The following is a 24,271-nucleotide window of genomic DNA, read 5'->3' as shown; positions in this document are numbered from 1 at the left end:
TGTCTTGGTGGCTGATTGGTGTACTGCTGGTGTGGGGTGGAGTTATTGTTGATGGTACATGGTGGTTGGGATGGCTGGTGGTATCATGGAATCACATGTTTTTACTGTAGTTGTTGTTTAAAATATTTTTTATTTAAAAATATATTTTTTTATTTTTTAAAAGTAATTTTTGAAATTATTACATTAAAATAAAATAATTTTTAATAAAATTTTTTTTTGAATTTTTTAGAAATGCTAGTTGAACCGCATGACATCAGTGCTATTTAGAATTGTGGTAACGATTGTGGTTCAAAGTACTTTTCACTTAAAAATGTATCAAAATGATATTTTTTTATTTTTTAAAAATTATTTTTGAGATTAACACATCAAAACTATCCAAAAATATAAAAAAATTAATTTTCAATAAAAAAAAATTTAAATCTTTTAAAAACATGAATCGTATTTCCAAATATTGAATTTTTATTGTCGATGATAAACTTCCTTTTTTTTTCAGATTTTAATAGTAAAGTACTGTAAATTGGAAAAGGCGTTATAGAACAACTAATTTTTACCACTGCTACATTTTTTTTTCAGTTTCGATGAAAGCTTACCACATTATCTAGAGTTTATAAACTAGAATTGAAATAACAATTAAAAACTTGTGTTCTAATACCAAATTTAAATTTGATTTGGAATAATAAAAAAAATTAAAATTAGAAATAAAAAAGTTTTTTAAAAAATAAATTAAGAATTAAAGTTAAAAAAAAAGCCAAAGAACAGAAAAAGGTTGAAAATATCAGTAACTTTACAAATTTTTATTCAATTTATTTAAAACTTCAAAAAAATTACATTTAAATAATAAAATCTTTATGATAATTAAATTTGAGCTTAAACAGCACTAACTAATAAAAACCTAACAAAATAATATAAATTAAAATTCAATAATAAAAATAAATAAAATATAATAACTTGATTTGAATTAGCATAATTTTTCAATCCAATTACATAAATTATAGGGACATGTGAATCATGTTTCAGAATTGATGTCTCCACCCGACATGAACACATGTACTATATAGATAGACATATGATTAAAAAACTGACACACCATGACAGGACATAAGAACTTGGTAAACAGCATGGACTCGTCAGTAAGCTGAATAGGAGGACTTGTTCAATAATTAATATTATGTTTTTTTTTGTGTTTTAAAAAAATTAAATTTTTTTTATTTTTTTATTTAAAATTAATATTTTTAAATTATCTTAATAAATTAATATCAAAAATAAATTTTAAATAATAAAAAATATTATTTTAATATATTTATAAATAAAAAATACTTTTAAAAATAATCATTTAATCATTCCAAACAAATTCTGAACAACATTTCAACAAGCGGACCTTTTGGTAGGAATTCTCAAGCACTAAATCCAAGAATGTAGCCGAAATAGGCTTTCTTGTCTTGTAGTGGTCATTGAAAGAGAATGGTCAAATCAAAGTTAAATAAAATAATCTTTAAAATTAAAAATAACTATACAGGAGATTAAAAAAAATCTTGAATAAAATTTTTAATTATAAAAAACTAAAAAGAAAATAAATAGTAATTAAAATAATAAAAACCAAATCTACATAAAAACTAATGAAAAAAATAATAAAGGACTTAATTGAAAAATAGAATAAAAAAGAAAAAGAATAAAAAAAAAGCAATTAAAAGAATGTAAACCAAAATTGGATAAAAAACAAATGAAATAAAATGGTCGAGTGACAAACATTGAAAGATAAAACAAATTAAGAAAAGTATAAAAAAAAATTAAAAAATGAGAACTAAATCTGAAAAAAAAAAGAAATGAAATAAAATGTTGAGGAAATTAAACAATAAAAAATAAAACAATTTGAGAAGGCATGATAAAAAATAAGTAACAAATATGATATGAAAATTTAATGAAATTAAACAATAAGGGATGAAATTTAAAAAAAAAAACAATTAATTAAAAAGAGAACTCAAAATAAAAGGAATTGCAATCATAAGAATAAGAATCAAATTAAAAAAAAAGAATTAAAATAAAATGATTAGGGATTAAATTGAAAAATAAAATTCAATAAAAAAAATTAAAAGCAAATAAATAGGAATTAAAAGAATGCGGATCATATTTGATAAAAAAAATAAAAAATTAAATGCCAATGAATAAAATTGAAAAACAAATAAATCAAATTTGATATAATTAAATGATTAAGAACCATTTTGCAATTTTGCAATGCCAATACACCTTTTAAGGTGGAGGAGAGAGAAAAGAAAGGGTATGAGAAAAATTATCACTGAAGTTTCTCCGTGCCATGGAGGCTAACACATGCTGCCCCATTGTGTAGAGTGTGATGCAATGCTTCAGACACCGCCACGAAAAGCTACCAAAGATCACTGGGAGGTGCCGCATGTGTCAATCATTTTTTTTGAACTATAGAAAAACTATAACACCCTTGACTTCACATGATAATTCCAAGAAGACCGAGGTTAGAAAACCTAAAATGCTCCTTAATCTTAGGCTTAAAAAAAAGAGTTGATTCAGAAATTATGCGGTAATTACACTGTACAAAAACATGAAAATCTAAAATCTTCCTTTAAACATTAAATGTGTTTTTTTTTAAGAGAATGAAAATAATTATATTATACAATAAAAATATAAAAATATAATTTTACCTTTAAATATGTTTTTTTATTAATGTGGGTGTCCGGATCAGCTTGTGCATATCTCAACTAATCCCACGGACCTTGAAGTTAACGACAATGTAAACCTCCAGTGACATAGAGATTCGTAAGATTTGAACTGATAATCTCTAGAAAAAACCTGAATAGTTAAGTTAATCACTCAAGATTAATATATATTATATTTTTAATCATTAAAGAGCTCATCACCCGTGGATTATATTGTCCACAATTCATATTAAAACACTGATAAGTTGTAGTGTTATTGTAATATAATCGCATGTGGAGACAAGCTAACAGTTGAAAAAAAGATAATATAATATATTAGCAAAAACTGTTGTGTAGCGGGTAGTGTGGTTACTAATTTCACCGATGACATCAGAGCACTGTACAAGAGAAGTAGGCATCTGTTCATATCAGACCCTCCTCTCTTCCAAATTAAAGATTGATCAGACCAGAGAAAAGTTGTAACTAGACAGTAAAAATGCCAAATATAGTTCTAAAAGCAGGTAGTAGACCACCTTGGGTGGGCTTGGCAGCAGCAGTATGGGTTTTGATAGCTGCTGGGAATGGCTACAACTTCCCTCTCTACTCTCCTTCACTTAAATCTGTGTTGGGTTTGAACCAGCAGCAAATAACAATCTTGGGTGTGGCTAATGATATTGGAGAGAATATAGGTTTGCTCCCTGGCATTGCCTGCAACAAATTCCCTCCTTGGGCTCTGCTTTCTGTTGGTGTTGTTTTTTGTTTCTTGGGCTATGGTGTTCTCTGGCTTACTGTTACCCAGACTGTTATTGGCTTGCCCTATTGGCTGGTAAGTGATCAACTTTTTTCCCTTTTCTAGTTGCTTAATTGCATTGAAATCGATTTGTTGATTTGAAATACCTGAAGGGTGTTTTTTTTTTGTCTACACTACACAATCATATATTCTTGATTGTCTTGGATTTAGTGTTTGATAGGTTTTCCAAATTTGATCACTGAAATTGCAGGGTGATGACTGATTGCTTTAATTTCTGTCTCTTTTTTAAGGTTCTTTATTACTCCAGATTTATATTTTTAATTGTTTGTTTTCTTTCTTTGCTGGCTGCCCATTTAAAACTGATTGACATGGCTAGTTTTCTAGACAAGTTTAGGGTTTTGCTTTTGTATCTGATTAAATTTTTTGGAGAATCATACCATGGGGGTCCAGAACTATGATGTTTGAAATCCATTATATTTTGGGAACTAGAAGAATTCACTTTGAGCTATAATCTTTTTATTTAGGAAACAATTTTTTTTGCATACCTACCTGCGTGTTTGATTAGCAGTCATTTTCGTGGTAGTTTTTCGATTAGTTGGTCTCAATAAGAGGCCAATGGCAGTGGAGAAAAAAATTGTTTCATGTTTGAGTCTTGAAAGGAGCCTCTTCAACTGGAAATGCTGAAGCACAGGACCACCTTTTATTCTCCTTTGCAGGATCCCATTAGTTCATGGCCTTAGATTTTAGCTTTTCTGTGAATGAGTGATTCTGATGTTTCTTTTTTTCTTATGAAATTGCGAGTGTGGTCTCCCCATTTTTAGCTTTCCTAACATCTAAACAAATGCTTGTGATGATATTGGTGTGGGAATTTGGTAAAATTCATTCATGATTATCCTTACAACTTTCTCTATATTTTATCTAGATGTTTTAAAAGTATAGAAACTAGAAACAGTAGTTACCCAGATGAAATGGCAACAAACGCACTGTTCTTTTTCTAAGGCATGTCTTACTCCGCAGAAGGAATAGTCTTTTTAAATTTAAGTTAAATCATTATCTCTATAACCACGATTCTTCTTTATGGCTAAGGACATGCATTTTAGAGTCCATTAGATACAGTGTCTTTGATTGCAACTTGTTCTCAGCATACTCCACAACGTATACATTGCTTCCTGGGAAATTTTAAGGAAAACTAATTGAGTTTTCAGGAGTCAGTTTATGTCCTTGTTGAGAGTATTGAAGCTAGAATTTGCACCTCCACTGTCTCTTCATGCATGGGTATATCCTGATTACATGTTGTGGCCTAAAATTGAATTATATGTGTCCTTTAATCATGTGATTGATTAATATAAATTACAATACTCTCGTTTTTTGTTTTCCCTATTGCTGTTTGTTTCATCATATTTTGTGTATAGAGGTGACAAGACATCTGCATGTCATTGTTTTGAAGAACTTTATCATTCTTCATTTTTTTCTTTGTTTTTGTTTTTTACCCCTTTCTTTCAAATATTAAATGTATAGAAATGTAGGTGCAGATTCTCATCCTCTCAAAAGTTGACATAATTTGTTACTTTAACTTTTTATTGAATGGCTGTGTTACTGAGGATGCTAATGGGTCAATGAAGGAGAAGTGTATCAGTTTCAGCTTGCCTTCTTCTTCTTCTTCTTCTTGAAATGGGTAGACTTTTGCTATGATATTTAATTTTGGAAAATTGGGAAGGTTTAGATCTTTTTCGCGCTCTAAAATAATGTCACCAGAACTAAGTCCTCACAAATTTAAATTTTTTCCACCTTAGTACAGACTATATAGAAACCTACCTCATCAATCCACATTTTGGGTAGTGTACTGTTCTCTGTTCACATTGCACATAAAACATAGCTGGTAACTTATTTTGTGCCTGTGTTGGCTGTCATGTTCTGATTTTGAGAAGTTTATTTGGCTTTAGAGTGCTGGGTTTCCTGAAATTCTTAGATGCAGAAGAAACAGTAACTTAAAATTTGTTTAGGGAGTCACAGGATCTCGTCAGACAATCCAGGATTGTTTAGGTTTAGAGCGAAAATTACTTCAAAATCAGATTCTCTTTTTGAGATTTGATCAACTTCTTCAAGGTTGAGCTGTCGCAGAATATAAGCCGTCCAAGTGTCCGGTCTCTAACAGTAATTCACACGAACCACCAATGAGAAATCTTCTAAAACTATTTTTAGGAGAGATAGATCACCATGCCTTTGAGTGGTAACTCTTTCTTTTGTGTTTTCAAGTGTTTCTTTGCACCATATGTTTTGTAACATCTATATAACTTACATTGTATGTAATATTACATGTATTATTTTAGGACAATTTTAGAAATATATTCAATCATGTCCTCATTTGATTTTTCTTAGTGTAGAATTGTAATCCCATGTAGTATTACATCTAGTCCTTAATCTTTAAAACTTATTTATAATCAAGTCACGCTTGATTAATCAATCTAGTTTAATTTATGACTAATGGTTCTTGTATGTGTGATCCATTATGTTCATAATATATTGGTCAGAATATAAATCTCGATCCTCAATAAACTAGATTAAATAAACTAAACAATTTAATTTATTATCAATTCAACAATTGATGGATCTATATTTTAAGATCAAGTGCATCGTCTAACAATGTGTTATGATTCCCAAATATTAGAAAAGTCATATGTGGTTTGACTTAACTTTGCAGTGAATAGTTTCTCAAGGTAATTATTATATTTTTATCTAGAATGTTCCGATTTAAACTTATAGCATGAAGTGTGTCTACTTTGTCAAATCATGTTTGTTCTCAATACCATAATTATTGATCTTTTGAATAAGATTTGAAACTCTTTTCCAATCTTTTTTCACCTTATGCAAGGATTTCACAATCGATATTATTGGAGAACATGTGGACCATTTTTTCTAATTTATCTATGGTGATGAATCCTCTCTTAATCACTCAAATAGCTTTATATGGTTCATGTTATGCCCAAGGTTGTCGATTCTGTTCTAGTTGGCATTTTATTTTTCTAATTGGAACGATAAATTTTGGTTTTGGAGCATTTCAGCGTTTCGTTCTTGAGTCATGTATATATATATTCAACAATCATGATTCCAATTCAAGTCTAAAGATAAATTAGCTTTAAATTATGTAATACAAACACATTATCAAGTATCTAAATGTAATTTCAAAATTTAAAACATTCCTGGGAAGAGTCGAGACTGAAGAGAACTTTTAACTTAAAGTAATTTAACACAAACAAAATGCTAAAATATTGATAAAATAAAATATTTTAATACAAAAGAAGTATAAATTAAACATCATCTCCATCATTAATAAAGAAATAAGTATCTTGATCTTGTGGTGTTATGTAATGAAAGTCATCAACTACACATTTCGATAGATTGTTATTTCGACTAAGCTCGTTATTTTCACTAAGCTCATCATCGCCTTCAAAATTGACCTTTTCATACTCTAAAGTCAAAGTAGACAAAGAAACCTTAAATGCCTCCCAACTTAAATCCTTTCCATCAAGAAGGCTGGTTTCTTCACAAATCCAATTAGTGCTATCAAGCTTCTCTTTCTATTAGCTTCTATTTATCTATAGGTTATGTAAATCTTACACACAAGAAATCCACACAAAAAAGAAATTCCATTGAATAAGGAATTCTAGATAAAATAGGAAAATTTAAATATTTTTAATTGAAATTTGATACAAAATATAATGCTGGACATTTTCCTTAACAAACATTTTATTGTCGAAGCCTATAAGGTGTAGTTGGAAGTTGAAAAGAGATTTTGATCAGCCTTTAAATGTTACTGTTGTGGTGAAAGTAAGAATACTACTTGATAATAAAATATAGCTAAAGTTCTTATGCGAATAATTAATTGAATGTTCAAAACTAAAACTAGTCATCACATATGTCCTCTTGATCTTTTATCCCTTGGCAAAGGCAGAAAGTCTAGGCTTGAAGTGAGCCGAGTACACCTAAAAAGCTAGCGTACATGCACAATAGCAGGGAGCTGTAAGCAGGGCGGTATCAAGAGTTAGAAGGATGACCCGGATTCTCTTTATACAAGGGAGGAAATGAATAGAAACAAGATATAACAAACAAAGAGGTGTCACTTCATTTGTTACTTTTGCTAATTACAATGCTATAACCTATAGTTAACAAGTTTTTAGGTTAAAAAAAAATCTTCTCTTCATTAATCTTACAATATTAAATTATATTAAAATTTTTTGGAGTCAAGATATATATAGGAGAATGTGTAAACGGGAGATCTAGGATTTTTTTTTATAGAAGAATTATAGTTCGCTTATCACTTTATCCAGAACAAAATAAACCTAGAATATTTCGGCAGGAATTTGGGCAAGAAATCCAAAATGACCCGAGATTCTCGAGATGAAATTTTATTTCACTTTGTTCTATTTTTTGAAATGATACGAGGTATATTGGTCATTCTGGCTGAAACTTAACGAAATTGACAACCTTGACTATACCCAATAAATATCCTTTTGTTATTCTTGATTAGAACAACATATAGTCATGATCAAAGTATAACATTGCCTGAATAAGATAATTCAGTTATCTGAAGTCTAAAAATCACTTACACAACTGTCGATCTTTCCACATGGAATCTCTATACGGGTTAGTTCAATGTATATCATATGACAAACATCTACTTATTAGTTCTAGATATCTCTTATATTTTATAAAAACAATTATTTCTTTTCATAAAAAAAAAACATAATGTTCCAGGGCATTTAGTGCAAGTTACTTTGAAAGCATTGTTGAAACCTGCAGTGAGCTCATATTCATCACTTATTTTTTGCAATCTGGGTGCAGCAAGAAGTCAGAGATGGCCTGGTTCCTAAGTATCAAAGAACATAGTTTATGGAGTAAAACTCTCTTATACAAACATCATAATTTTATACCATTTTTTTTAATCCATCTTATATTCCACGGTTGGAATATTTTACATTCCGTTGGCATAGGTAGACTAATGAAATTATAGAAGAAATTTTGAAGTCCATGTGGGAGTGGCTGGGCTGTCAAGACAAGTTTTTTCTGGAAATTATTCATTCTTCCCTTTGAATTTCCATCTTTTTCCTTGAAACTTTTACAATTGTTTGTTTCTGTTAAATTATTGAGTCATACTTGCAGATTAAGTTTTGCTCTTAGAATATAATATTCCATGAATTATAATCTTTACAGGCTTCACTCTTCGTTGCTGTTGCAGATATGGGTTGCGCTTGTTGTAGCCACTAATAGCACTACATGGTTTGGCACAGCTGTGCTTGTAACCAACATGAGAAACTTCCCTCTCAGTAGAGGCACTGTTTCAGGGATTCTCAAAGGTTATGCTGGGATCGCAGCTGCAGTATATACTGTGATATACAAACTGGTGCTTAAAGAATCAGATTCAGAGCTTCTCCTAATTCTTACACTTGGCATTCCCATTTTATGTTTAGCAATGATGTACTTTATTCGGCCCTGTTCTCCAGCTTCTGGAGTAGACTCTTCAGAGCATGTCCATTTTATTTTCAGTCAAGTGGCAAGTGTTTTGCTTGCTCTTTATCTTCTCATAACCACAATAATAAGTGGTGTGGTTTCTCTAAGTGATACTGTTTCATACATTTTAGTTTTGATAATGGTTATTATTCTGATGTCTCCTCTCGCAATTCCAGTCAAAATGACCCTTTTCCCTGCAGAACATAAGAGACATGTCCCACCTAGTGATTCTTCAGATCATTTGGTCCCAAAAGAAGGTGAATCAACCCCAACGGATTCTTTGTTGACACCATCTTCTTCAGGTACTAATCTCGGTAGTTTTTATGAGAATGAGGATGCTTTGGATGCGGGCATGCTTCTTGCTGTAGGTGAGGGAGCAGTGAAGAAAAGGAGGCCCAGGAGAGGTGAGGATTTTAAAATTCGTGAGGCTCTTATCAAGGCTGATTTCTGGCTTCTTTGGGTTGTAAGCTTTCTTGGGGTTGGTGCTGGAGTTACCGTTCTCAATAATTTGGCTCAAATTGGTGTTGCATTTGGACTGGAAGACACAACGCTTTTGCTTACTCTCTTCAGCTTTTGCAATTTTGTTGGCCGTATTGGCTCAGGCGCCATTTCAGAACACTTTGTAAGGTCATTATTCATTGCCTTAACATAAAGTACTAGGTTGAAATGTGAAAATCCCTATTTCTTTTGAAGTAGCACATGCTGGATATTATCATTAGGCATTCCTAGCACAAGTTTCCGAACAATTTAGTAATGTGAATTTCCTAAAAAGTACTTGACATTTGCAATATGTGGAATTGGTTATGTGCAATTAGGTTTATGCCCTATATTTCCTACAGTTTTAAATTCCACTGCACTTTGGATGTGATTTTCTTTCTAATAAGGGAATGATGGTGAAAGTGATAAAATCTCATTGCAGGTTGAAAATGATCCCTCGAACCTTGTGGATGACATTTGCACTAATGGTCATGCTCATGACCTTCATTCTTTTTGCATTTGCTCTTAATGGAATTCTTTATGCTGCTATTCCTCTGCTTGGCATCAGCTATGGGGTCCTGTATGCTATAATGGTGCCAACTGTTTCCGAGCTTTTTGGCTTGAAACACTTTGGTTTAATTTACAGCTTCATGGGGCTAGGCAATCCTATTGGTGCACTTCTTTTCTCAGGTATGCTTGCTGGTTATGTATATGATGCGGAAGCAGCTAAGCAAAGTAGCTCTTCTTGTGTTGGCCCCGATTGCTTCAAGGTGACATTCCTGGTTCTAGCTGGAGTCTGTGGGTTGGGTACAATCTTGAGCATAATTTTGACAGTTAGAATTCGGCCAGTTTACGAACTGCTTTATTCAGGGGGTTCTTTTCGCCTGCCTCAAACATCTGGCCATTGACCAATGGAGATCATTTGTATCATCTAACAACGTTGTGACGTGCTGTTTTGCAGAGGTCTGCTTCACTGTTGTAGCACTCTAGACAGTGGCTTACGTTGCCTAGATTTTGTTAGATGCTCCAAGATGCTATATTTTGTTTGTTGTCGGCCTTTCAATGGCGGTATCCTTGATGAAGCTTGCTGTAATGACTTCAAATTAATCAAATTGTGGGAGGTAGGCACATCCAAGTTGTAAGTAGGTTATTGCTATGATATATGTCAATCAAATTCAGGATTCGCTCTGAAACTTAAATAAGATAAATCAGTACTGGTTTCGTCCAGTCTTTCCTGGCATTCGAAACAGGCCTTTATTCCCCTTTGTTTTCAGGGTGACTCGTTCCATATTTCTAATTTCCATCATGTTTCTCATCATTTGTAGGGGAAATTCATCCTGGAATCTTTTCTATACATGAACTTAGCGATATACTCGCGCTACGATACTATATTTACATCCACTTTGTTTGCTCACACATACATGTGCACACACAAGCTGCTGCCTCATTTTTTCCCCTTCCTCTTCCTCGAAGTAGAAAGAGCAGTATTTGTGTTCAAGACCAGTTTCCTCTTCCTTGCTTTCCAGTACTAATCTGCAGGCACTTGACGTTATCTCTATACCCCTCTTCGTTGCCAATTGCTATGATCTGTTGCCACTTACATTAGAAAGCGATAAACGTAGCCTAGTGAGCGAAATTTTTTTATACAGAAGCATAAGACAATATGTTTGGATGCCTTACCACATGGTAATTAACTTCGTATCCTAAAACAATCAATCTATTAAAAGCCGATAATGCTTTCTTTTTGTCTGCGAGTAAGACTACAAAATACAAAAGCAGGGGAGACCATCTCATTACTAAAACAGACCCTGATGCCGCCAAAAAGCTTGCAGCTCAATCGACACTCATCTCCTCCCTTTCTTGAGAGGTTTCAGCTTCGAGCCTTTCATTTGTAACAAAAATAAGAAGAAAAAACAGTCCCTGACGCCAAGTTGTGTTCCTATCTTAATCTGACCCACCCACTAATGAAAACAAGAAGAAAAAAATGAATACATGAGCAAGACTGAAGACTCAATGGTGGAAGAACACACAAAAAATCCATCTCTCACCATTTAAACTGACATCAAGAAAGAGAGAGAAAAAGGGGATAAACTATAACAATTCATGTTGGTTTCAGATTCTGGAACATGGTATCCCACCTGATCTCTTCAACACCAGTTGTCCAGTACCCCTCATCACCACCCTGATCCAACTTCTCTTTGTTGAGATCATAAATCACAGGGCTTGAAAAACTATCAAGGGTTGGGCCAGCAGAAATCATAGGGGTGTTTGAAAAGCTACCATTTGTAAGCAACAACCTACCTTGTTTAGACATCATCAACTTCTTGTTCCTCTTCAACATAGTTCCTCTCCATCTGGTACCATAACCAGGCCTTTGAAGAAGAACAAGAGCTGACTCCTCGCTGCGAATCCATGTCCTTATGTACTTAGCTAGACACCTCTTTGTCCTCTTGATTGCAACAAGAACCCTTGCCATGGCACGAGGGCTCTTTCCTTTCTCCTTTCTTGCAAGCTTGAGGATCTCAAGCCTATGTTTGGCTATTGATATCCCCATGCTTTGAAGAAACTCATGATTAAAGTAAGGTATATCTTCTTCTTCAAGCTCATTGTGAGCAAAAGCAAGGCCGTATTCATACACAAGAGAAGGCTCAAGGCCAGTTTTTGATAGCCATGAGAACCAATCCATAGCTTTTGAGGCTGCGTCCGAGTGAATGTGTGCGCCTCAAAGTTTGAGAGGGTGTATGTATATAATGTAGGTGGTGAAGCAATTGTAAAACCAAAAGAAGATAAAAGAAGAGGGTGGAGCTGCTACTAGTAGACTTGGACTTTTTCTTGAGGAGCTTAGCTTTTCTTTTGTTTTTTTTTTAAAAAAATTTGTTACGGTAGTTGAATCTTGAGAGTGACTAAAGAAAAAGAGATTAAAGGTATGTGGGGGAGGGGTTTCCATGGGTGTGTTCCCTTCAAGAAATGGGCCAAATTAGGAGTGAAACCTAAGGATTCTAACAAGTGGAACATCAATCACGGCATGGGAAAAGACTAGCCTGTAGGGACACAACAATACTTGTCTTTGTGCGTGTAAAGTGTAATATCAAGGGAGGAAGGTGGCAAAATGGACTCAAACTTCAAGCATGGCAACACTTTGGATAAAAAAAGAAAGAAAAAATGAAACTAAGATGGAATATATTTTGGATAGAGTAAAAGCAATCCATAGATGGGAATTTCTGTTAAGTTATTGACCAATTTTAGTTAAACATCAAATCTAAATCATTGTAGAACTTGTTTCTTTTGAGGACTGGCCCTCGCTGATTAAGATTTCTCAATTAGCAGACCTATTTCTCTTATCTCTTATTTGTTGAAAAAATTCATGTTCTTTGAAAGTTTTAACGTTGATCTCTAGTCTATAAGATCCAATAATATGAATTGTCTTAACATTTATCAATTTATAATTATTCGGTATATTATAGAAAACTAGAAAAAAATAACTGCAAATACTACTATAATTGTTAACTTACCGATAAAATTATCACTGTCATTCTATCGATGATATGTAATTTTATTAATAAAATTACATACGGTTCTTCAATTGATTATATGTTAAATTATTTTAATATGTATATTTTGTCTATAAAACAATTAATAAATTTATTAACAACGGACTGATTACATTACCATAAATTACCTATAAGTTTCTTTTCAGCGTTATGTTCATAATTTCATGATAAAATAATCACAGACATGCTCTTATAATAAACTGTTAAATCCGTTGGTCTTATTATCCAGAGAATATTTATTATTCAGTGCTTGGTGTGATCACGGGGAGGTTTTGTCACCTTGTAAAGTTGTTCGTTTATTATTTATCTTTAAAGGATACTGCTTTTCTAAAGCTCACTGAAGCAGAATTGTTGTCCAGAGGCAGGAAATCTCGTAAATCCTGCTGCCTGATTACAAGGAAGCTTCTCCTCCTTTTCCTCTTAATTTCTCGTAGAATGAGCGTCAGCTTTTTGTTGAGGCATTTATAATCTACAGTGGAGGGTTGGAAAAATAATATTTTAAGGAAAAAACTTTACTAAAAGATGATACTGATTGATTGATAATATACTATATAATTAAATTTGTGATTATACACATCAACATCCATGTCTTCGTATAATTTCGGATTACTTTTATTATATTATCACAAGTTTGGTGGGTTTCTCAACTCATTCATATTAAAGTATCAACAATAAAATTTGAAAAAAAAAAAAAAACTTGAATATTCTCTCATTGTCCCATGTCTCAAACTTGAGAGAATACAACACATTATGTTACTTTAGCAAGCTTTTAACCCTTCACATAGATATACTTTTGTTGTTGAATCCTCGACGAACACGATGATTAGGGCACAAATGATCACAAACTGCATGCAGCAAGGCTGCCGCCCATGTACAGAATATGAAGTTTTTCTCTTTCAACTGATGGTAGAATTCTTAAAGGAAAAGAAAGGAAAGGGCAGTGATTTGATGATGAAAATGGGACCTTCACAACATCCCCATCGTCACATGCAACATCTTGCTAATGGTTCAATCACTATGTCTTGTCTCAAAATGCCGCATCAAAAGCATTATCACATGCCCTAACAATTGCATTTTGAAATAGGATGGGTTCACGGGGATGCATTGTCTAATGCTATAATAAAAGAGTATTGGGGGATTATTGTCGATCTCCATGAGAAATCAATTCTATCATGTCCCACTTTAAGGTAAAGCCCTTTTGAGTTTTTCTATACAAACAAAGATCGCCATGCTCTCTCTCTCTCTTTATATCACCATCCACATGATAAGTCTTTTGTTTGAGATCCTCAACAACCCACGTTACAGATCATGGAGTACCTTGCTAATTTCAACGATAGATAATAATGTGCATATATATATATATATATATATTAGGTGCATAAATTAATGAATGCTTGAATTGGTTAATCACACACCTAATACATAACAAGGTAACTTATGTTATGCAGTAGGTTAAATTTTTTCTAATATAAAAAAAGATGTTTATATAATAATAACCTGAGTTAATTTATGATAACTTGACTAACATGCGATCTGAGATATGAAATCGAGATAACTTTGCATAAATGAAAACAAATAAAAATATATCACAAAACTTTGCATAAATTTTTTCTAACATAAAAAAAATCAAGGAAAGGATAAGAAAATAGCAATCAAAAGAATGAATACCAAAATTGCATAAAATGAATAAATAAAATAAAATGATGAGGGGCAAAATTAAAAAAATAATCAATAAAAGGATAAAACACCAAAAAATAGTAATAAAAAGAATGAGGACCAAATTAGATAAATAAATTAAATGAAATAAAATGTCCAGGGATGAAATTGAAAAAAATCTTTAAAAGCATTAAAAGCAAAATGAATAGTAATCAAAAGAATAATAGTCAAAATTGATAGAAATAAAAATTGGAGGGCACAATCAATTTTTGGAAGTGCTAACATGAATTTCTAGGCTAAAAGAGAGAAGAGAGAGAGGAAAAGAAAAAAATATCACTGAAACTCAATCGCACCTTCGGTGCGCACACGCGCCACACTAATAAGAAAAGGACGACATGCCGCTCCAAACATCGTCATTGATGGCTGATTATGGCAACCATACGGTCCTGCATGCGCTGCTCAAAGGGCACAGGGACAATCACACATGTTGAACGTGTCATCAAATTTTTTAATAATATTTAACCTTTAAAATTATCAAATATCCCCTACATCAACCCAAAAATAACAAAAAACACCCATAAGAAAAAGCCAAAAATACCCACGAAACCATGCTTATATTTTTTTGTCATTATAAGGGCAATTTTGTAACTTCGTTGTTAAAAAAAATGAAAAAAAAAACAAAAAATGCCCTTGCACAAGTTTAATGGTTTTTTTTCTTTTAGGGGTATCACTGTAATTTAACTATACAAATAATAATGAAAAGAAAAAAAAAATCCCTAAACCAAAGTTTTTTTTTATTTGTAAAAGGCAATAAAATCATTTTGTTGCTTAAAAAAATATGTGTGGACCAGTTTATCATCAATCAATCTTGTAATGTCTAATGATCCCTTTGAAAAAATGATTTTACCTCCAATTTTAAAAATAAAAGAAGTCACCAGATAATTATTTCCAAAAAAAACCAGTTAACCACTCTAAGCATGATGAGATAAGGTTTGGTGATGATGGGAACCTGCATAATTGAGATTAAGAGTTTACTATTGGAAGACATCATCTCGTCCACAACTAATTTGGTTTGTTTAACCGAAAACCATATATTTATATATATAATTTAACATAGTGAGTGATGATTTGATCCCTTTTCTTTCCTATGCATACGCATGCAAATTTTACAATAAGATTAATTAATTAATTCCGAAATTAAAATGCAAATCTCATGCACGTCTTGTTCCTTCAAAGGAAAACATATAATGGCCCTCAGTCCTTGGAGAAAGTTCACTAATCACATGAGAGGAAGTGTACATAATTCAGACAAATTGATGAATTGGAGGATAGGACTTGAGCTTTCACCTCTCTTGCTAGAAAAGAAAGACAGTGAATGAAATTATGGAAGAAAGATGAAATTATGGAAGAAATAACGTCTATACTTGCAATGCCTTTAAGAAAAAACTCATGCAGTTAATTAAAACTGAGTGGATAACATTTAAGGAGACCCTAAATATAAATACAAACCGTCTACCCAATCATATATGGAGTAGTGGATCGATAAATACACTAAAGACAGATTACCCAAGAAGTTTAAAGGTGTCGCTGGATATAATTTATGAAATGCTGACAAAAACCGAGTACAAGAAGGGTAGTTATGAAGAAGGATTAACAAGCAGGAATTTCTGGAAGTATCACGGTGAAGAAGGCCATATGATCAACTTGTACGAAGGCTTCTGCAATGAGGTGATACAAATATTAATTCAAAGAACTCTTAGAATTGAAGGAGGAATGGGTAGAGAGGTATCCATGGTGGATGAATCTAGCAAAAATAAAGAAGTGTGCCAGGTGTAATTTACTGCAAACAGGTTGCCCAAATTGGTCTTGTCTAAACCTATAGTGACAAATAAGGAAAACTATAATGCCTTACCGCATAACTACAGGTAATCCTTCTAGAGCACGCAACCAACGCTCGTCTTCCAAGTAGAAGTCAGAGGTCTAACCCGTAGCAAAAAATGCTTTACCTCGGAAGAAATTGAGAAATAAAAGAAGGCTAAGGGGAAATAAGTAGTTGACCTGACTAAGGAGGTGAACAAACTCATCATTGAAGAAGAGACCGATGAGTTCTTACAACTGATGAAACACAATGAATACAATGTTATTGAGCAGCTTAAAAAGACTCCTATCAGAATATGATTGTTGTCATTGATTTGAAGCTCCAAATCACATAGAAAGGCTTCATAAAAGGTGTTGAATGAGGCGTACGTGCCTCAGGATATCAATCAAGAAACTATGTACCACCTGGTAAGGAGAATACATACTTTAAATTATCTATACTTCATCGAAAATGAGTTGAATCTTGATGGTACCGGGCATAACAAACCATTGTACATCATTATGCGTGCAAAGATATCCTAATATAAAAGGTACTGATCGATAATGGTTCGACATTGAATGTGCTATTAAGGCACATGTTGAAAGAAAAGTCCTGCGATAAGTCCTACATAAGACCTAATACCATGATGGTAAGAGCATATGATGGCTCGCCAAGGCAGATAATTGGGACCCTGAAAATAGAGTTATATGTGGGGCCACAAGTGTTTCTGGTGACACTACAGGTGATGAATATCCACCCTTCTTATAATATATTGTTAGGAAGACCATGAATCCATGCGGCTGGAGCAGTAACCTCCTCATTGCACCATTTCCTGAAATACATTATGAATGATCAAGAATGTGGTTGTACCATTTATCAAGGTAGAAGATTGCAGAGACAAGAATATTCATGCTTTTGAAATTGTGAATGCTGAATGTGTTCCTGAAGGCACGGTGCTAGAAAGGTAAAAAATCTTGGAAGTGGCAAGGACGACGGCTAATTCCATCTAAAAGCATGAGATTCTTTTCCAGTATGATCCTGATACTAGGATGCCTAAGCGAGTTAATTTGATGAAACTAAAATGTGCTGACCAGGGGTTTGAGTTTGGATATAAGGCAAAAAAAAATGACTACAAGCGAGTTGCCAAGATAAAAAAGAAAGCTAGAATAATAAAGATTGAAGGATGAGATCTAGAAGATGTTCGTTAATGGTTTTCATTTAGTTTTGCACATGTTCGATAATGGTTTTCATTAAAAATGTTAAGATAAATTCCAATATATCATATCAAATAATTTTAAAATTTTCATTATACAAGCTAGTAAATTGAAAAAAAGAAGAAGAAAAATTTAATGTAATTTGAAACTAAAATTATCTTTTAGATTATATTGAGATTTAGCGCCTTTGAAAGCTATCAATAATAGTGAATGCATTGCGAGATGACATTATCTAATGTCGATTAGATTTAGGGTTAAATTGATAAAATCAAAAGATTTGGATTAAACTGATAATGAGGTTTTTAGGTAATACGCCGCGAGTTAAACCACACTATTCAATAGCTGGGCAAACTGGGCCGGGTCAAAGAGGCCCGCCACCTGTTCGACTCAATTCTTGCTATCTGGGTACGCGAAAGCTGGATTGATTAATGGAGCGAACACTATATCTTAAACAATTTCGGAGCGTAATGTTGTTAGTGGGAGCGCAATGTTAACTGCGTTTCTGCAGACCGGTGCTATAAAGAATGATAGGAAGTTGTTTGATGAAATTCCGGACAGAAATGTTTCATCATGGAATTCGATTATAACAGGGTATTGTGGAAGTGGGCTGATGAGGGAAGCGAGGTATTTGTTTGATAGGATTGGGGGATTGAAGAATCTTGTTTCTTCGATGGTTGTGATTTCTTGGAATGCCCATCAGGCTTTAGACTACACAAAAGGGGCTTGTTCCCATGTCACCAAGTGAAATTATCAGCTAAACCAGCCAACATCCACTTTGTTCTGTATTTCTTGTTGTTGCATTACATGCTGAGTTCTGCAACTGGTTAAAGTTTGTTTCCTACGGTCCTTTTATATTATTCTATTTCGGCAACTGTTATTGGATAGTGAATGATGGGTACCATCATGACTTATGGTAAACATGTTTAATCAGCATATAAGATTAGAGGTTGTGGTTATATAATCCCATGTGCGGGCTGTGCTCACTATTTCCTTTCTTCGTGTGTTTTCAGTGTGGGGGGTAAAAATTGGTATGAAGAAGAAGATCCTGGGTGGTAGAAGCTTTAACTGTCAGAATTGCTTTCCTAGCTTTCTTGTCAGATTTTGATCACCCTATAGGTTGGAATTGCTCAAAAGCCATTATATGAAAAGCTCTTCCTAGTTTGCTAGTATTGACATTGAAAATTCATAAGAAGAAGATCCTGGGTGGTGGAAGCTTTAATTGTCAGAATTGCTTCCCTAGCTTTCTTGTCAGATTTTGATCACCCTATAGGCTGGAATTGCTCAAAAGCCATTATATGAAAAGCTCTTCCTGGTTTGCTAGTATTGACATTGAAGATTCATAAGAAGAAGAAGAAGATCCTGGGTGGTAGAAGCTTTAACTGTCAGAATTGCTTTCCTAGCTTTCTTGTCAGATTTTGATCACCCTATAGGTTGGAATTGCTCAAAAACCATTATATGAAAAGCTCTTCCTGGTTTGCTAGTATTGACATTGACAGTTCATAAAAGTCATCTCAATCTAATGAAACTTTAGTTATGCTCAAAAGTTTAGAAATACGTAGATTTGACCACTCATAGATGAACTTAAGTTCACACAAGGATCTGCTTGCAATGCAACGGTTTCTATAGAGTTCATTCCATGCAGTCATGCACACTGTAGATTTCATTTGCTCGCTTAAACAGTTAGAAATAAACCTTTTATCCCCTTTTGTTTTTCATTTCTGTCCATTCTCAGTACGAAAGAGCTGAGAATTTTGCTCGGATGATGCCAATGATTCAAGGCAAGAATGTTACCATTTATCAAAGGCCAAGCTTGTCCAGGCAATTGGCTTGCCTCTGGCCAGTTACCATTTTCCAGTAAGTCCTGTACACAGTACAGAAATAGGGGATGGGCTGTAAGCAAGTTATCTCTTTCACAGTGACATTTCTTGTGCTGCTCATGTAACTGTCCCAAATGCTTGTTACAGAGGTGTTTAGTAGTGCAGATATGCATGGATAGGAATATTCGCTAGTTATTAGCAAAGGTGTCTCTCTCCCTGTAGCCAGTAGGTAACCTTTACCTATTCAACATCCTTAAAATGTACACAGCTCATCACTGGCGGTATGTTATAATGTAGTATTATTAATAGAACAGACACATTTATTCAAACTCTCTTGTTTTTCAATTTTTTTGGCTTTGTGCTACACTATATGCTCATGATTTCTTTTCATCGTTCGTTGCTGCTGATTATTGTTGTTTGTGAGTGAAACACAGGATTTTATGGAGGAACTCTTGGTTCGCTTGTTTCGACAAGTGCTGCGCTGTCTCATATTGCTCAAGAAAATTGTTGTGCGGCATTCTCTGCAAATCAACTAGTTTCTTGGCCTATATTTAGCAACTGAGGATGCTCTTGTTGTTGCTACTTGCTAGAAAATGTATGTGTTGTTTTGAAGCGTGTGCGGTGTGCTTGCAAATAAAGATGAATAATAAAGGCCCAATTTTACAACTTTCTCGGTATGTTTCTCAGTAAATGGAATCTATCCGCCTTTCATCGTAGAATAAATGATAGATGTTATTGCGATTATTTTATGTTGTGATTGCAGGAATACAGGGAAGATAAAATTGGTCCTCGAGATGTAGAATCTTCTTACAGAAATACAAGTAAAATGAAGTCATAAATATGCTCTTTGATGAGAGGAGTTTACCTTTGTAAAGGGTTAGGTTTGAGCAATACATCAGTATAGTGTCTCTACTTTTGGTTCTACGGGTCCTGCTGCTGCTGCTGCTGCTGCTGCTGCAAATATCAGGATGAAGGTTCGCGCAAATTCTGCTCCAACCTGAGTGTGTGTCTAATGGCAATTTATAAGTAAATTGTGATGGTGTTGGACTAAGTTTTAAACTCAAAGAAGCAAGGAAAATAGTAAATCACATTAACCATCAAACCGACCTCTTAAAGTTTTCTCTAACAAAAGTTGATTTAATATAGATTGTGTTTAAATAAAATGAGAAGAAAAAAAAGTAAACTCAGAGTAAAAAAGAACACAAATAATAAATAAATAAGCATTTGTGCGGTTGATCCCATGCTGGAGCATTCAAAGGCAAACAATTAGGCATTGTCTTCCGTCAGTCAACCCTCAGCCCCGTAAACAGTGGCCCTCCAGGAGTCACCGTCGTGTTCAGTGCCGACACTGCCGATATCCCTGCCTTGGATTCCAACATTTCTTTGTATTTTTGTTTTTTTTCTATTGATATTTAACCCTAAAAGACACCAATCCTTTTTTTTAGTTTTAATTTTTCGATGAAGAACAACATTGCATGCTTTACAGTATTTTATAAATTTGCTGTCACGGAAGAGGAGAAATGATACAAGCCAGATTACGACCACAAAACCATAAATCATCTGAACAAGAATAAGAAGTTGCAGAGGAATTGAGATGGAAAGATGCAAGAAAATGGGGATGGTATATCATATTAATTAATAGTTGTACAAAACGAGTTGAGATTGTGGTAGTGGTTGTGATTAAAAGTGTATTTTTGCTTAGAAATGCATTAAAATAATTTTTTTTATTTTTTAAAAATTATTTTTGAGATCCGCACATCAAAATAATATAAAAATATAAAAAAATAATTTTTAATAAAAAAATTTAAAATTTAAAAAAATGCGGTTGAAACCGCGTTTCCAAACGGTCTCGAAACGAATGTGGCTTGATAAATCTTATATATATCGAGTTCAAAATTTTTTCCTTTATAAAAAAAAAAAAATTTGAAAACAAAGTAAACGAAGTCTGATGATCAATAAGTCGATGGACGTGTATTGCAAACATGCTATATGTTTATATATATATATATAAAATAGGAGGCCACTGTAATTTTCTATGGACTATTATGAACTTCATTATCCTGCCATCTTGTACAAGGAAATGTGTAGGGTTAAAATTATACAGGAAATTATTTTTTGACCAAAGTTTTTTAATATGAAATATTAATATAATTAAAATAAATTATAGATGAATGAAAAATTAATTTTAAATAATTATTGATTAACATGTTTTTATAAAATCCAAAATTCTTTATCTCACATTAAAAAAATACATAATTATTTTATAGTTTATATATGAAAAGTTAAAAATTCATAAAAATAAGCTCAAGCAAAGTGGCTTTGAACTTGCGCTTGCTTAATAATGAATAAAGAGTTTGAATAATCTTTATTTTTTTTATGAACAGTTTATTTTCAAAGAAAAAAATCTAGATGTCAAGGCAAAAAGATGTTAGGTCGTTGTTTTTTTTTTATGGGTAGTTAAGGAAAAATAATAAGAACTAATTCTATTAATTATTGGAATTGATTCCACATCAATTTTGGTTTAAAAAATCAGTATAAATAGGGGTTGAAAGAAAGACATTCTACACGCTTTGTATTAGCTTTCAAACCTTGCAGTAGCTCTCAAACCTTCTTTTCTATTTTTTTTCCTAGTTTCTTTTGCTTCTAGTTTACAAAGCTTTTTTTTTTTTTTTTCTTTTTTCTCTATTCTAGAGCTTAAGTCTTTTATAAAGAGATTTTGAGTTATATTTCCTAGAGTTCATAGAACTTGTTTAGTAGTGCAACTAAACTAGATGATGATGTTGGAATCTTAAAATCTTTAATGAATTCATTCCATTTACATCAAGGGATAAGCAATATAACATTAAGAACAAATAAACAGTAATTAATTATTGTTAATTGATCATGAACAATAATTAATTACTGTTTGTTTATAATTCTAAAGTCATTAACAAGTAAATACCTTACACTGATTTTAGATTAATATAAAAATCTCTTTATATATATATGAAAGTATATCTTTTATGATTCAAGTTTAATTCTATGTACTAATTTATATGTTTACAATGCATATTAGGTTTATGTTTTAATTTCATTGCAAATTGAGGTTCCTTACCTTGTTTTATATGAGTTCATGTAGCTTAAACCAAGGTTGTCAATTCCGTTTCGATAGGTGTTTTGTTTTTTCAATTGGAATGAAATGTTTCAATTTCAGAGTGTTTTGGCGTGCCGTTTCGGGGTTGTACTGTTCATATTCATATATATATATATATATATATATAATTCAACAAACATAATTTAAATTCAAGATAAATTAATTATAAATTATGCAATACAAACACAATGCCAAACAAATATAATTTTAAAATTTAAAATATTTCTAAATAGTCAAGATTAAATAGATTTTTAACTTAAAGTAATTCAACTTAAACAAAATATCAAAATACTATGAAAGTAAAATGTTTTAACATAAATATTTTAAATATAAAGTTAGTTCAATGTTATCAAAGTTAATGGAATCTAAAGCATCCCTTGTTTTGCTCAAATTCCTAAAAAGTATAAATATGAAAAAAACAACATGAATATAAACCATATATATAAGTGATAAATCTAATTTTAAAAAAATAATATCATTGTTAATGAAAATAGTAATAATAATTTTCAATATTATTATTAATATTATTGTTATTGAAAATAGTAATGAAAAATAGCTTTTTATACTTGGGTGATTTAATTAATTAAATTGAATAAGATTCAATTTGATTCAATGGCTTTTCAAGAGCGGAACGGAACATGTGGAATGAAACCGGAACGTTCCGGCCGGAATTTAGCCGAAAAATCCGGAACGGACCGAGATTTAAAATGAGATGAAAATTGTTCCGTTTTGTTCTGTTTTTTGAATTGGTATGGATTGTTTCGGCCATTCCGGGCAAAACGGAACATAATTGACAACCTTGGCTTAAACTAAACATTGTTATCACTAGTCTGATTTTTTTGACAAAAATCTAAAGGCTTTACTCTTTCTAGTTATTTATTTAGTTTATTAAAAGTAATATTGTTTATAATTACTAATTTATAAACCTTATAACTGTTATATTTTTGCATGCATATTTATTAGAGATTTCTTTGTTGAAAGCTTTATTTATCTACTAAAATTCTGGATATTTACATTTTGAATGAACCAAGAAATTAATTTAATACATTAAGATTAGAGTAAAATTTTTATTTAAAGATGTTTTTAAGTCTTAATTTTTATTTTTTATTGTTGCCTGTGTATAGTCAAATATTAATTTTGTCTATTATTCTTTAAAACATATATCATGACTTCAATTCAAGATTTAGTTATCTCAACCAATGTTGCTTCGGCTTGGTAGGGAGGATTCCATCATCATCCTTTTGTGGTGCATGATAAAAAACCTAAAAAGTTCAATGGATAAACTTTAAGAGAGGAAATAGAAAATGTTGTTTATTTTAAACACTTGAACTTTGCTAAGTTCTTTTCTAAACAAGTGTTAAAGTTATTAGAAAATAAATATGACCCCACTGTTGTGGAAATTGCGAATGCATGGCATCATAATGACTATGTATAGAAGAACTACATCTTAAATGAAATGGAAAATATATTTCATGATGTCTATAGTTCAATAAAAAGAGTAAAGGTACTATGAAAAGTTTTGGATTTCAAGATGGTCAATTCAAGGATCATGATAAGTTAAGTTCAAGAGTTCCAACTCATCTTGCATGATATTCATCCTGAAAAAAATAGTTCTTAACGAATCATTCTAAGTGGCTGCA

The 24,271-nt window shown here is 32.3% G+C and overlaps 2 protein-coding genes and 1 long non-coding RNA gene across 5 annotated transcripts; 2 read left to right on the top strand and 1 right to left on the bottom strand.

Annotated features, from left to right (window-relative positions):
• Window positions 1-3,016: 3,016 nt before the first annotated feature.
• LOC7470542 (protein NUCLEAR FUSION DEFECTIVE 4) lies at window positions 3,017-10,642 on the top strand. Of its 2 annotated transcripts, none has more exons than XM_024582356.2 (3): window positions 3,017-3,492; window positions 8,654-9,552; window positions 9,845-10,642. In XM_024582356.2, the coding sequence occupies exons 1-3, from the start codon at window positions 3,163-3,165 to the stop codon at window positions 10,308-10,310; spliced, it is 1,695 nt and encodes a 564-aa protein (XP_024438124.1). In that variant the 5' UTR covers window positions 3,017-3,162; the 3' UTR covers window positions 10,311-10,642. The 2 variants fall into 2 exon arrangements, with proteins under 2 accessions (XP_024438124.1, XP_002298207.3); XM_002298171.3 differs by having other exon boundaries at window positions 3,201-3,492; window positions 8,629-9,552.
• Window positions 10,643-11,103: 461 nt separating this feature from the next.
• On the bottom strand, window positions 11,104-12,263 carry LOC7470543 (uncharacterized). Its single transcript, XM_002299651.4, has one exon. It carries the CDS (start codon window positions 12,086-12,088, stop codon window positions 11,504-11,506), a length of 585 nt encoding a protein of 194 aa, XP_002299687.1. The 5' UTR covers window positions 12,089-12,263; the 3' UTR covers window positions 11,104-11,503.
• A 5,641-nt stretch (window positions 12,264-17,904) lies between these two features.
• On the top strand, window positions 17,905-20,600 carry LOC112323566 (uncharacterized). 2 transcript variants are annotated; one of them, XR_002977006.2, is made up of 3 exons: window positions 17,906-19,111; window positions 19,933-20,172; window positions 20,262-20,600. It is a non-coding gene; the product is annotated as an uncharacterized LOC112323566 (long non-coding RNA). The 2 variants fall into 2 exon arrangements; XR_002977003.2 differs by having other exon boundaries at window positions 17,905-20,172.
• The last annotated feature ends 3,671 nt before the right edge of the window (window positions 20,601-24,271 follow it).

The sequence above is a fragment of the Populus trichocarpa genome, chromosome 1 (genome assembly GCF_000002775.5).
Source record: "Populus trichocarpa isolate Nisqually-1 chromosome 1, P.trichocarpa_v4.1, whole genome shotgun sequence".
Taxonomy (NCBI): Eukaryota; Viridiplantae; Streptophyta; class Magnoliopsida; order Malpighiales; family Salicaceae; genus Populus; species Populus trichocarpa.
This window is presented reverse-complemented; position numbering and strand designations above follow the sequence as displayed.

What these genes read in the sequence shown, in the direction of transcription:
- LOC7470542 (XM_024582356.2), top strand. Translation starts at nt 3,163, where the DNA reads ATGCCAAATATAGTTCTAAAAGCAGGTAGTAGACCACCTTGGGTGGGC. An exon ending in TTGGCTTGCCCTATTGGCTG is followed by an intron (nt 3,493 to 8,653) that starts GTAAGTGATCAA and finishes TTGCTGTTGCAG; the next exon opens with ATATGGGTTGCGCTTGTTGT. An exon ending in ATTTCAGAACACTTTGTAAG is followed by an intron (nt 9,553 to 9,844) that starts GTCATTATTCAT and finishes ATCTCATTGCAG; the next exon opens with GTTGAAAATGATCCCTCGAA.
- LOC7470543 (XM_002299651.4), bottom strand. Translation starts at nt 12,088, where the DNA reads ATGGATTGGTTCTCATGGCTATCAAAAACTGGCCTTGAGCCTTCTCTT.